The sequence below is a fragment of the Polypterus senegalus genome, chromosome 5, assembly GCF_016835505.1.
Source record: "Polypterus senegalus isolate Bchr_013 chromosome 5, ASM1683550v1, whole genome shotgun sequence".
NCBI classification, from domain to species: Eukaryota; Metazoa; Chordata; class Cladistia; order Polypteriformes; family Polypteridae; genus Polypterus; species Polypterus senegalus.
The window spans coordinates 115,775,766-115,788,686 of NC_053158.1; the positions used below are offsets into that span (position 1 = coordinate 115,775,766).

Genomic DNA, 12,921 nt, shown 5'->3' on the forward strand with positions numbered 1-12,921 from the left:
GGATTACCTTTGCTTTTTCAGGCAATTCCTTTGGTTTCTTATGCTCTTTGGAGCTTATTTTGTGCCACAGCCCATTTTTGTTTAACAAAAAATAATTTTATGTACAAAGATTCTACATTTCCCTTTTTTGTAATTAGCCAGAGTTTGTTGGTTTTCCCTCCCAATGGGCATCTTTGATTTGTTTTAAGACTTATTTTGCTGACAAACCCCACGTTTCTAACAGGCATCACTACTTGTGTCATTTTGTATTTCTGTCCTTACAATTTCACATGCTGTTAGGGTGCATTTTCAAATATCTGGCATATGTGTGAACATAGCTGTGTGTTTGAGAGATTCACACACATTTTGATTTCTTTATTTTGCTTTTGAAAGAAAGTTATTAGAGATGGACACCATTTTCAAAAGTAAAAGGCTTTCACACCAGCAGATATCAAATGAATATGAATAAAATGAGACATTTACCAGAAACTATTAGAAACTACTTTGTAAAGCAATGCCACAGTAATACCAGCCAGAGAAATAGTGCAGGCTCATGAAGGACATTTTGGGAAACTTATAAATGAAGCAAATTCTTACAAGCATGGTATGGTAGCCTAGCATGGATAAGCAAGCTGAGAGCCTTTTAAAGATTTGCCATGGGTGTCAGATTGTTGCAGGACCAGATACACCACCTCCAGGAAACAGAATATCAGCCTAAACAATTACACCTATGAAACTTCAGATGATAAAATTTCTTTCATAGTTGAAGTTAAAGATTATTAATGGACAATCTTTCCATTTATTTTCTAAACAACTAATATTAATTTCTGGGCCCCTCTGTATAGCACAGTAAGAAGAATTCACACTAAAACATGGCATATGGACAAAAACAGAAATGTGCATAAGCACAAAAAAAAAAAAAAATCAAGATGCATAAAACTGCGTATGACAAGTTTCACTCACTTCCCATTTATAAATACCAATGAATGGGAAATTTGATGCATGTTCACACGCTCCACACTGACTCCTTGCAGAATTTTTCATATTTTAAAATGCAAATCAATATAAATATCACTTTCCATTTGGTGTTTTGTTAAAAGAAAATGGCGAAATCACAAGAAAAAATGAAGAATTTCAGTGAATGTGAAGTGGAAGCAAGGAGAAATGTACCATTTGCTGGCTTAAGAAGTGGTATAAGCAAGTAAAGGAAGTTATGGAGGTATACAGCATGGCAGAGACACTCGAAAGTTGAAGTTCAGAAAGTCACACAATTTCCAAAATAAAATATAAAAGGTCAAATATCAAAGTCAACGTGAAAAGGCGAGTCGCAGCCCACCGTCTGTTTATTATGTTTCAGATAATATTACAACGCTGACTCCCGTGCTGATGACGCAACTCCATGTGGTGATGGTGCTGCTGTGCCCAGCACATCTTTGGGTGCTGGCTGCGCACACATCTCTGCCTTGGAAATCACTGGGCAACCATCTGGCTGTGTACTGATGGATGTTGCTTTGGAGTCACAAAATGCAATAGTTGATGCTGTAAGAGATGTGACCAATGAACTAAGGTTCATTTGCAAAACTGAACAGACACATGTGTATGCAAGGGAGGGGGCTACCGTGAAAATGTGTGTGGCTTAACAGCAAATTTAGTTTTCATACATCTCAAAGTGTGCAAGGAAATTGGCGTACGCACAAAAATGTTTATTCATGAGACCCCTGGACCTTATCCCATTGTTGTTTATTTGGATCAGTATACACCCTATGAATTGTTTGATTTAATACACATTTAAAACAAAGACTGAATGAAGTAATATTACAACTATCAAAACGACCTGTCTTCAGTTGGCATATTTAATCGTGCAATGATGTAGTTTTAAAAATCTGAAAATGCATATTACGTGCAAAAAAGTATTCTTACCAAAGGCTTTATATTTTACCTTTTTTGGGGATTAATTAAGAGAGTGAGCAAATAAGGGTAACTGAGAATTAGCCAGTGTAGTGAAAATTACTGTCAGTAACAAGAAGAATGTCTTGTGCTGAGTAGTTGCATAGTGTTCAGTGAATTTCTATGGGACTTACCAATTTTCTCATACTTTCATAATTTTGGCAGTATTTTAGTTGTATTCGAATAATACATTCTAGATGTTAAAAAAATACCCCTTTTAAGAACACCCTTGCCTAGTGTTTCTAAACAAGGAGCCACTAAAGGAGGTATAACGCACTGTTTCGATAAAGGTTGTTCTCAGTTGTGAAGTGATAAAAACACAGACTGAGGTTAAATGGTACAAAGATGGAAAACCACTAACCTCCGCTAAGAAGAATTCAATAGAATTTAAAGGAAAAATAAGGAGACTAGTGATTGAAAATGCAGATAAGAAATATTCTGGAATATACACGTGTGAGCCTGCTTGACAAAAACTTGATTTTAAACGGCAAGTATCAGGTACATTTATTAAACCTTTACTATTACTGGTTTCTTCATTTTTTAATTTCATTCAGTGCTTTGGATTTGTTTTTTATAACTATAAATACTTAACTGAAAATTATATCAATATATGCCCATGCATCAAGCACAGAGCCATTTATTGAAGGCTTAAGATTCTCTTGTTTAAGAGTCATTTACAAAAGTAATGTTAATATGAAAAAATCTGTTGTCTTTATATTGTTGTAACATTTGTCATGTATTGTTTTTGTTTTACTTCATTTTTTTTAACTTTGATTTTTTTTGTGATATCATTGTCTTTATAGGTTCCTGTTTTACTCACATACAACACCACTTTGTGAGGTCTTGTCTTGTTTATAGTTGTTATGGTGATAGTCTGTCATGTGATGGACAACCTCATTATGTCAGTTCCTTTTCCTATATAAGATAAAGGCATGAAACTCATGGCATCCAAGTTTTCATCGTAGTTTTTGATGAAAACGTCTCTACAGATACTACTCATTTTTTTAATAGTTAGGGTCAACAAATCCAAGAACTTTTCTCAAGATTTGTCTGGCTTACTTTCTGATTTGGCTTTGGCATTTGGTTTAATTTGCTTTTCTTGTATTTTGACCCACTCCAACTCTTCAACCAATGATTTTGCTTTGTTTTAAAGCAACATGTATTATTATAAATATCTGTGGAGTAAATCATTTATAGGAAATAAATACTTCTGCAATTATACATCTCATTCTATACAATGAAACTATGGTGGATGTTTAATACCAATTATATTTTTTAGATCCAGAGCCTGTCTTTATTAATAAATCATCAACTGAACAGATCATCAAAGCTAAACATAATGAGAAGGCCACTCTTAGCTGTGAGGTTTCCAATACCAATACTGAAGTGAAGTGGTACAAAGATGGTAAATTACTGTCATCTGACAAGAAAACCAAAATGGAGTCTAAAGGAAAAATCAGGAGGTTGGTAGTAGAAACAGTGGACAAAAAGGATACAGGAGAGTACACGTGTGAAGCTGAAGGGCAGAAAATGTCTTTTAAAATCCAAGTTGACGGTAAGAAGCAGATCTTTGTCTCTCAAAGTAGCTGCTTATTTATTAAAAGACAAGTTAAATGTAATTTAACTTAGAGACACAATGCCTTCTTCATTTAGTGAAACTATATAGGGGTTGTCAGGATATTCATCATTCCTTAGCTTTAAAACTACAGTTGAATCTTTTAAACCAAGAGAACAAATTCAGGGAACCGTTGAAACCAGAGATCCTAATAGCAATTTATTTTTGAGATAGATGTCAAAATTAGAGGGATTATGAGACTATTTGAAATCCCTGTCAATGTACCTACATCCAAAGCAAACCAGTTCCAAATGAATTTTAAACAGAGGATAATGCAAAAGTATTTAAAATAAAAATGGGCTTGTTACTTTTTATTTGTTTTGAATTAGGAAAATACCTGAAATCTCATCAATGATCATGCAATGATTGACATTACATTGCGTACTGTAGATATTTCTGTAGAAAAAATAGCTCAGATTCAGAGCAGCCTTTCTCAAAATCACACAGATCAAGTGTTAAATGTTTCTGCATAATTAGTGATTTATACATTTAATCATCATCTGGAAGAATAGAATGAAAGCTTCAGTTTAGAATCTACAGAAATAGAAACTCTCATACAGTTAAATTAGTGCTGTTTTAAAATGATCAGCATTAATCTAAAATATAAACAACTCACATTTAGAATTTTAGTTTTCATTAGGATTTTCAAGTCAGCTAAAAGATTTTATAGTTTCTTCCATATCACCGCAACTCTTTACTTGAAATTTTAAAATGAACACCCCATTCATCTCTAGTCAAGACAGGAAAGGTTCATTTGTCTTACCCTGTAGAGTTGTACATTATCTCTTAAACAAAGATGTAAGTAATAATCTTCTTTGCATAGCTTCTAGTGGCAATGTGTCACCTTTATGTTTACCGGAATTGCATGCAGTAGTGATGTTGTGGCCCCTGCAATGAGGTTTAGAGTTTCTAATGATCTAATAAAGCGTTAAAACCCTTTTAGCACTTCATTCTTGTAAATCAACATCTCTCATCTTGTATTTATAGTTAATATCCTTTTAGGTGTATCACTTGATATTTGTCCATATTGGAGCTGTGCTTTTTGAAATGTTCCTTTTGATTTCAGAATAATTTAGATATTTCAGAGCTGTTTTGCTGTCTCTTACGTGTTTATATCGTGTTTTCATTTGCATACTTCAAACCTTTGATCTTATTATGTAAATCTGAGTTTTAATATGATTTTGAAACTGTAAACATACTTGCAAAAAATCCATTAAAACTCAGTAGATATCCTACATCATGCAAAGCTTTATTCTCTTACTATTTGTTTTCTGTGAATTACCTAGCTGATAGCAATCAAATTTCATATGTATTACAGAAGCAAATGAGGTATACTTCTAATTCAACAGAAAGCTTTTAAAATGTTCTTTCTAAACTTTTTTATATTTTACTTTAGCTCTTACTCCAGTTTTCTGTTTAGAAGTCAAGACAATACCCTTCTAATCCACATGTGTTGCTTCTTAGAAAATTTGTTTCAAATAAGTAGTATGGTAGTTGTGTTTAATTATGCTTTCCATCTTTTTATTTGTGATATAGTCATTAACATTCACATTTGAAAGTTTTCCTTTGCATGTTGTATACGAGTATGTTTAAAATTGTGATAAGTATGCAATTTTCAACAGAACCTAAGCAAGTGTTCTTGAGCAAGGAACCACTGAAGGAGCTAAAAGCCACACTTTCTGAAAAGGCAACACTTAGTTGTGAAGTTTCAGAAGCTCAGACTGAAGTTAAATGGTATAAAGATGGAAAACTCCTAACTTCTACTAAGAAGAATGCAATAGAATCTGAAGGAAAGATAAGAAGACTAGTGATTAAAAATGCAGAAAAAAAAGATTCTGCAATATACACATGTGAGGCTGCTGGACAGAAACTTGCCTTTCAACTTCAAGTATCAGGTATATTTGTTAAACCTTTACTATTACTTTTAATAATAATAGTAATTCTTTGCATTTATATACACATTTAGTTTCTTTATTTTTTAATTTCACCCAGTGCTTTCGATCTTGTTTTTAGAAATACCAATACTTAAATGAATAGCCTTTGCTATAAAATTAAAATTGTACCAATATATGCCCTGTAATTCCTATTTTGTGAGAACCATTATGGAATTCTATTCAAACACAAAGCCATTTATTGAAGGTTATATCTTAGGGGAAACTATACATATACAGGTGACAAGATTAGTTTTTGATTCTTCATAGCCATTTCCAATGGTAATGTTAACGTGAAAAAAATTGTTTATTGTTGTAATATCTGTTTCCTCAAACCATTTGTTAAACGCTGTCATGTATTGTTTTAGTTTTTCTTATTTTTTTAAAAATATTTTTGTGACTCCATTGCCATTATAGGTATCTATTTTCTCACAGAAAACATCAGTTTGTGAGGTATTGTCTCAGATGCAACCATCTTGTTTATAGCTGTTATGGTGATAGCCAGTCATGCGATGCACAACCTCATTATGTCAGTTCCTTTTTCCTATATGAAGCTAAAGGCACGAAACTCATAGCATCCAAGTTTTTGATGAAAACCTCTCTAAAGATACTGATCAAATTTTGTAATAGGGTCAACAAATCGAAAGATCAAGATGTTTTTGGCTGATTGTGTGATTTGGCTTTGGCATTTGCTTTGGTTTCCTTCTCTTGTTTTCTGACCCCCTTCACTTCTTCAACCTATAATTTTGCTTTGTTTTAAAACAACATTGATTACTATAAATTTATGTGAAGTAAAAACATTTAGAGGAAATAAAGACTTCTGCAATTATACATCTGATTCTATGCAATGAAATTATGGTGGATGTTTAATATCAATTATATTTTCTAGATCCAGAGTCTGTCTTTATTAATAAATCATCAACTGAACAGATTGTCAAAGCTCAACATTATGAGAAGGCCATGCTTAGCTGCGAGGTTTCAAATACCAATACTGAAGTGAAGTGGTACAAAGATGGTAAACTACTGTCATCTGACAAAAAAATCAAAACGGAGTCTAAAGGAAAAATCAGGAGGCTGGTAGTAGAAACAGTGGATAAAAAGGATGCAGGAGAGTACACGTGTGAGGCTGAAGGGCAGAAAATGTCTTTTAAAATCCAAGTTGACGGTAAGAAGCAGATCTTTGTCTCTCAGAGTAGCTGCTTATTTGTTAAAAGACAAGTTAACTGTAATTTAACTTAGAGACACAATGCCTTCTTCATTTAGTGTAACTATTAAGTTGTTGTCAGGAAATTCCTAATTCCTTAGCTTTAATAGTACAGTTGCATCTTTTAAACCAACAGAACAAATCTAGGGAACCATTGAAAGCACAGATTCCAATATCTGTCCATTTCTGAGATGGATGTCACAACAAGTGGGGATTATGGGACTCTTTGAAATTCCTGTTAGTGTACCTACATTTAAAACAAACAAATTTATTCCAAATGAGTTTTTAAACGGAGAATAATGCTATAAACCGAAAATAATAATGGGTTTGCTGTTTTTCGTTTGTTTTGAATTTACAATATACCTGAAATCTCATCAATGATCATGCAATGATCGACATTATCTTGAGTACTGTAGATATTTCTGTAGAAGAAACAGCTCAGACTCAGAGCTGCCTTTCTCAAAATCACACCGATCAAGTGTTAAATGTTTATGCATAATTGTGTGATTCATACATTTAGCCATCACCTGGAAGAATGGATTGGAAGCTTCAGTTTGAATCTACAGAAATTGGAATTCTCATATAGTTAAATTAGTGCTATTTTAAAATGATCAACATTAATCTAAAGTAAAAGCAACTCACATTTAGAATTTTAGCTTTCTTTAGGATCTCCAATTCAGCTACAAGATTTTATAGATTCTTCCATATCATCCCAACTCTTTACTTGAAATTTTAAAATTAACCCCTCATGTATTCATCTCTAGTCAAGACAGAAAAGGTTCATTTGTCTTAACCTGCAGAGTTGTTCATCTACTCTTGCACAGAGATGTAAATAAGAATCTTCTTTGCATAGCTTCTAGTGGTGATATGTCACCTTTATATTATGTTTACCAGGTTTGCATGCAGTACTCCATTTGTAGCCCCTGTAATGAGGTTTAGAGTTTCATCATAAGACCCCGCTAATTAACATTTAATAGCTTTTTTTTTTTGTATTTTTAAGGAGGATCATAATATTGTGGCAACAAAAACAATAAAAACCCTTTAAGTACCTGGTTCTTGCAATCATCATCTCCCATCTTGTATTTATAATTCATTTCCTTTTAGGTGAATCACTTGATGATTGCTTATACGGAGCTGTGCTTTTTGATATGTTCCTTTTGATTTTGGAATAATGTAGATATTTCAGAGCTGTTTTTGCTGTCCTGTGTGATTTTATATCACGTTTTCATTTGCATAGTTCACAACTTTTATCACTGTATGTAAATCTGTGTTTTAATATGATTTTGAAACAGTAACCATGCTTGCAAAGAATCCATTAAAACTCAGTTGATAGTCCTCATCATACAAAGCTTTACTCTCTTACTGTTTGTTTTCTGTACATTAACTAGCTGATGGAAATCAAATTTCATATTTGCAGTTTTTTACGATTGCTTAAGCACGATTTTAAAAACAAGGTTCATTTTGTCAAAACCCTACACACAATTCACACATCTACACACACAAGTAGCAGAATATCTTAGATATTTTGCAAAATTAAACACTTAATTCAAAACTGTACAATAATTTACCAAAAGTCCATTTTGGTACCCTATGGCGCACACATGGTTCATGCAGTTGGATTCTGTTTGAACCAATTACACACTGCTGTGCTCAATCTGAAACACTTGTAACATTTCTGCCTTTCTAATGATACAGTCCTGGTTTGATTTTTTTTCTCTTTTTTGAGATATTGATAAAGAACATGAATATATTGACCAAACACAACACACGAGACAAGTACTGCACCTTGATGAACATATTTATTTCTTTTCATGTACTCAAGTCAGTCAATACTGAACATTTGAACGAAACATTCCTACGTAACAAAACATTTTTCCAGTTTCCATATGGTATTACTAAACATACCATTGTACTGTAAGCTTACAATAATACTGTAACAAATTACACATCCAGTTCAGTACAGAATAAAAATAAAAAATAAAAACCTAAACATCTTTCCACCTAGCTGGATCTGGCCACAGGGCCTCGTCAACATCACAGGCTATATTTTCATTTGCAAGGCAACGTGGAAAGAATCTTTTGGAGTGACGAATCCACCCTTGTATGGATGCTGCTTCAATTTGATCACATGCTTCCTCCATAGCTTGAATGAGGGCCATCTGGACATAGGGCCGGAGATCATAAACCTTCCACCGCCATGCTGAAAAGAACTCTTCGATGGGGTTTAGGAAGGGGGAGTATGGTGGAAGGTAGTGAACTGTAAATTGTGGGTGTTGATGAAACCAGTTTTGGACCTGGAACGATGGAAAGCCACATTGTCCCAGACGACAATGTATTGCATCTGGTCCCTTTGGTTTGCTGCTGTGATAATATTGTGTAATCGGTCTAAAAATGTAAGAATGAGGTCAGTGTTGTAAGGACCCAAGTTGGCATGGCGGTGGAGGACCCCATTCTGTGTAATGGCAGCACAAAGGGTAATGTTACCCCCACGTTGCCCTGGTACATTGACAATAGCCCTGTGGCCAAGGATGTTTCTTCCCTTCTTCTCACTGTTGTCAGGTTAAAACCAGCTTCATCAATGTATATAAACTCATGCGGGACTTCTTCCACATCCATTCGCAAAACTCTCTGAAATACAGCAAAATATTACATTGCGTTATCAATATACTGTAGGTCTGCTATACAGTAAAATTACAGGTACTGTAAAAAGGTTATGTGTGCAGTACACAATACTACAGTCAGTGAACAAAACATACCACCACATATTCATGCCGCAGGACTTTCACCCTGTCTGAATTTCTTTCAAATTGCACTTTATACAATTGTTTCATCACAACTTGATGTTTTTTAAGGATACGGCCTATTGTTGACAGAGAGACCTGTAGGACATTATTGAAAATTTGGTGATCATTGACAATATGGGCTTGAATTTCTCGAAGTCTGATTGCATTATTGGCCAAAACGAGGTTTATGATCTCTTTCTTGCTCCTGTGTGAATATAGGGCCTCCTCCTTGGTGTTCTCGACGTTCAATCCTATGTTGGGCAAACAAAATACATGTAGCTTACTGTAAAATGAAACATGAATACATACCAAAACGGTTGATATAGTACATGCAGTAAGCTATGGATTTTCTGTTGACAGAAGTTTCTCACATGTGCTCTTGACGAAATGTCCGAACTATTGATGCCACTGTGTTCCTGCTTAGGTTAGGCTGTACTCTCAGTCCAGCCTCCCTCAGTGTTAGTCCGTGGTTTATTACATGGTCCACAATTGTAGCACGAATTTCGTTACACAGATTTGGTTGTCTTCTTCTTTGTGCATGTCCTACCCCTCCTCTAGGTCTTCCTCTCCCTCTTCCTCTTCCCCTACCTTGGCCTCTTCCTCCACCTTGTTCTCTCCGGATTCCCCCTCACATCCGTACTCTTCCTCTTCTTCCGACACTGTCCATTTTTGTTGAAGACAGGTGAACTTGCCTGTTGCCTTTTTATAGTGCTTAAACACCTGATTGGTGTGTCTACAATTAAGCAAACAAGTGTTTGCACACCTGATGACTGTGTTGAACCAATTGGTTGGTCGGTGCAGTAATTTGACAGTCAGTGCTTTGGTATTGCAAGGAAGTGACATCATGATAGATTTTTGTGTGTAATGTATGTTAAGTGTGTTTAGTGTTTTGCAAATCACTGTGTGTTATGTTTTGCAAAAAGTGTGAAGCTGAAAATGTGCTTACAGTTGTGCAAATCTAGGCCGGTGTTTTGCTCCTTGAGTATGAGGATTTGTTAATTGTGAGAAAGTTTTAATTTTAGTGTCTAAGCAATTGAAAAAAACTGTAATACAGTACATAATTCAGTTTACTTCTCATTCAATAGAAGGCTTTTTAAATATTCCTTCAAAACTTTTGTATGTATATTGCTTTCAATTCCATAAGTTAGTAGTTTGTTTTTGACCATAGTTTCCATCTTTTCATTTGTAATATAGACATTAGCCTTTAAATTTTAAAGTTTTTCTTTGCATCTTGTATACAAGTATTTTTAAAAATATATGGAATTTTTATCAGAACCTATGCAAGTGTTCTTAAGCAAGGAACCACTGAAGGAGGTAAAAGCCACAGTTTCTGAAAAGGCAACACTCAGTTGTGAAGTTTCAGAAGCTCAGACTGAAGTTAATTGGTGCAAAGATGGAAAAGTGTTAACCTCTACTAAGAAGAATGTAATAGAATCCGAAGGAAAGATAAGGAGACTAGTGATTGAAAATGCAGAAAAGAAAAATTCTGGAATATACACATGTGAGGCTGCTGGAGAGAAACTTGCCTTTCAACTACAAGTATCAGGTACATTTGTTAAACTTTTACTATTACATTTGATTTCTTTATTTTTTAACACTAGAATCTCTGAAACCTAAGAAAAAATGTAATACCGGGCCACCTTAAATTCCTTTGCACCTCTCCAATAGCACCTTTTGTTTTGTAAATGTGTTGACCAGCACAAACAGCAAGCAGCCTGCTATCCCCAATCGATGGAGCTCAAAAACGTTCTCACAACTCATGTCATGTTTATCTGGGTGTGAGGTGCCTGTAATTTTATAGGGCAAATAATATATCATTATTGGGAATTTGCATTTCATCTGTGCAAATCATCTACAATGATTTGGGTAAATGTAACATGACAGGAAATGCTAGAGATGCAACAAATATTGAACACATACCTAAAACGGAGACTTTTTCATGTTACAGTACTAATGACAAAATTTAGACGTAAAGAGTATAATATGTGAAGTCTGAAGATCAAATATCAAATAAATACTTACACAAAAGGTACATGTATAACAAAACAAGTGCATTTTTATTCACGAATATAACCGAAGGAAAAGAAATCGGGTTACTGTATGACGCTCATATGACTGTAGACAAGGAACACACATGAAATGCATGTTTTCCAAATAATAATATATTATTTATCATATACAACTCCAGGCACTTCACACCCAGATAAACAAGACCTGAACTGGGAGAACTTTTTGAGTTGAGCTCCGTCAGTGGTGGCGATGGGATAGCAGGCTGCTTGCTGCATGTGCTGATTATGGATGATTATGAGTTTTGATATAGGCTTCAGGGATTCTAGCGTTACAGTAATCCCTCCTCGATCGTGGGGGTTGCATCCCAGACCCCCCCGCGATAGGCGAAATTCCGCGAAGTAGAAACCATATGTTTGTATGGTTATTTTTATATATTTTAAGGCCTTATAAACTCTCCCACACTGTTTATAAATATTCCCCGCAGAGTTAAACAGCATAATCCCTTTGTATTCTCTTAGATATTAGGTAAGATTCATTGAAACCTAAATATTATTTTAAAGATATTGAGTGTCTCCGATATCACATATGTTACAGCCATTACGATAGACAGGCCACCAGCAATAAATACGTACAACGCAAGAAAAATAGTATACAGTAAATGTGTGTACAGTGACACTAAACGTACGTACATGCACTAAGTACTGTAAGTAGAAAATTAATTATGGTTACTCACCAACAATGACACGATGACTTGTCCGATAACAATGAGTTTAATTTTACTGCACAACAAAGGAGAGCATTACAGTTCTTCCAAAGTAGCCACTTCAGGCGATTGTGTAGCACTGCTGTTGTTGTTCTTCTGGCAGTCTTCAATCCAAATCCCTAAAGCAGATTCCATCCAGACTACTGCCTTATTACATCCACTTACAACTCGCTTTGCACCCTGGTTAAAAAGACTGCGGTTGTAGATCTTATATTCCTTTCCTACTTTTTAAATAAAAAGAATCGTAGCCTTCAACAAATCCAAAACGTTTACCTTTTCGGCAATCGTTAGCATCTTCCGTTTGTGCTTGGGCACGGCCCTTGAAGCAGTAGCAGATCGTTTTGGAGCCATAATGAAGGGCTTGACTATGCACAAAGATAAACACAAAAGAGCACAACTCTTTACACAGAGAAACACGTTGATGCTAAATGAGCGAGACGAGACTTCCTGGTTAACACTGCATTCAGCAGGCAGGAACTTAACTGCGTGCTCTGATTGGTTAGCTTCTCAGTCAGGAGAACTTAACTGCGTGCTCTGATTGGTTAGCTTCTCAGTCATCCGCCAATAGCGTCCCTTGTATGAAATCAACTGGGCAAACCAACTGAGGAAGCATGTACAGGAAGTAAAAAGACACATTGTCCGCAGAACCCGTGAAGCAGCGAAAAATCCACGTTATATATTTAGTTATG

General features: G+C 35.0%; 1 protein-coding gene across 8 annotated transcripts in view; it reads left to right on the forward strand.

Annotated features, from left to right (window-relative positions):
• The window catches only part of obscnb (obscurin, cytoskeletal calmodulin and titin-interacting RhoGEF b), a 571,330-nt gene that overhangs the window by 103,433 nt on the left and 454,976 nt on the right, over positions 1–12,921 (forward strand). For 7 of the 8 annotated variants that reach the window (XM_039753252.1, XM_039753258.1, XM_039753256.1 and 4 more), the window contains 4 exons: positions 3,206–3,481; positions 5,164–5,436; positions 6,362–6,637; positions 10,733–11,005. In XM_039753252.1, coding sequence (XP_039609186.1) covers positions 3,206–3,481; positions 5,164–5,436; positions 6,362–6,637; positions 10,733–11,005 — 1,098 coding nt within the window. The remainder of the gene's footprint in view (positions 1–3,205; positions 3,482–5,163; positions 5,437–6,361; positions 6,638–10,732; positions 11,006–12,921) is intronic. The other variant, XM_039753260.1, reaches the window with a different exon arrangement.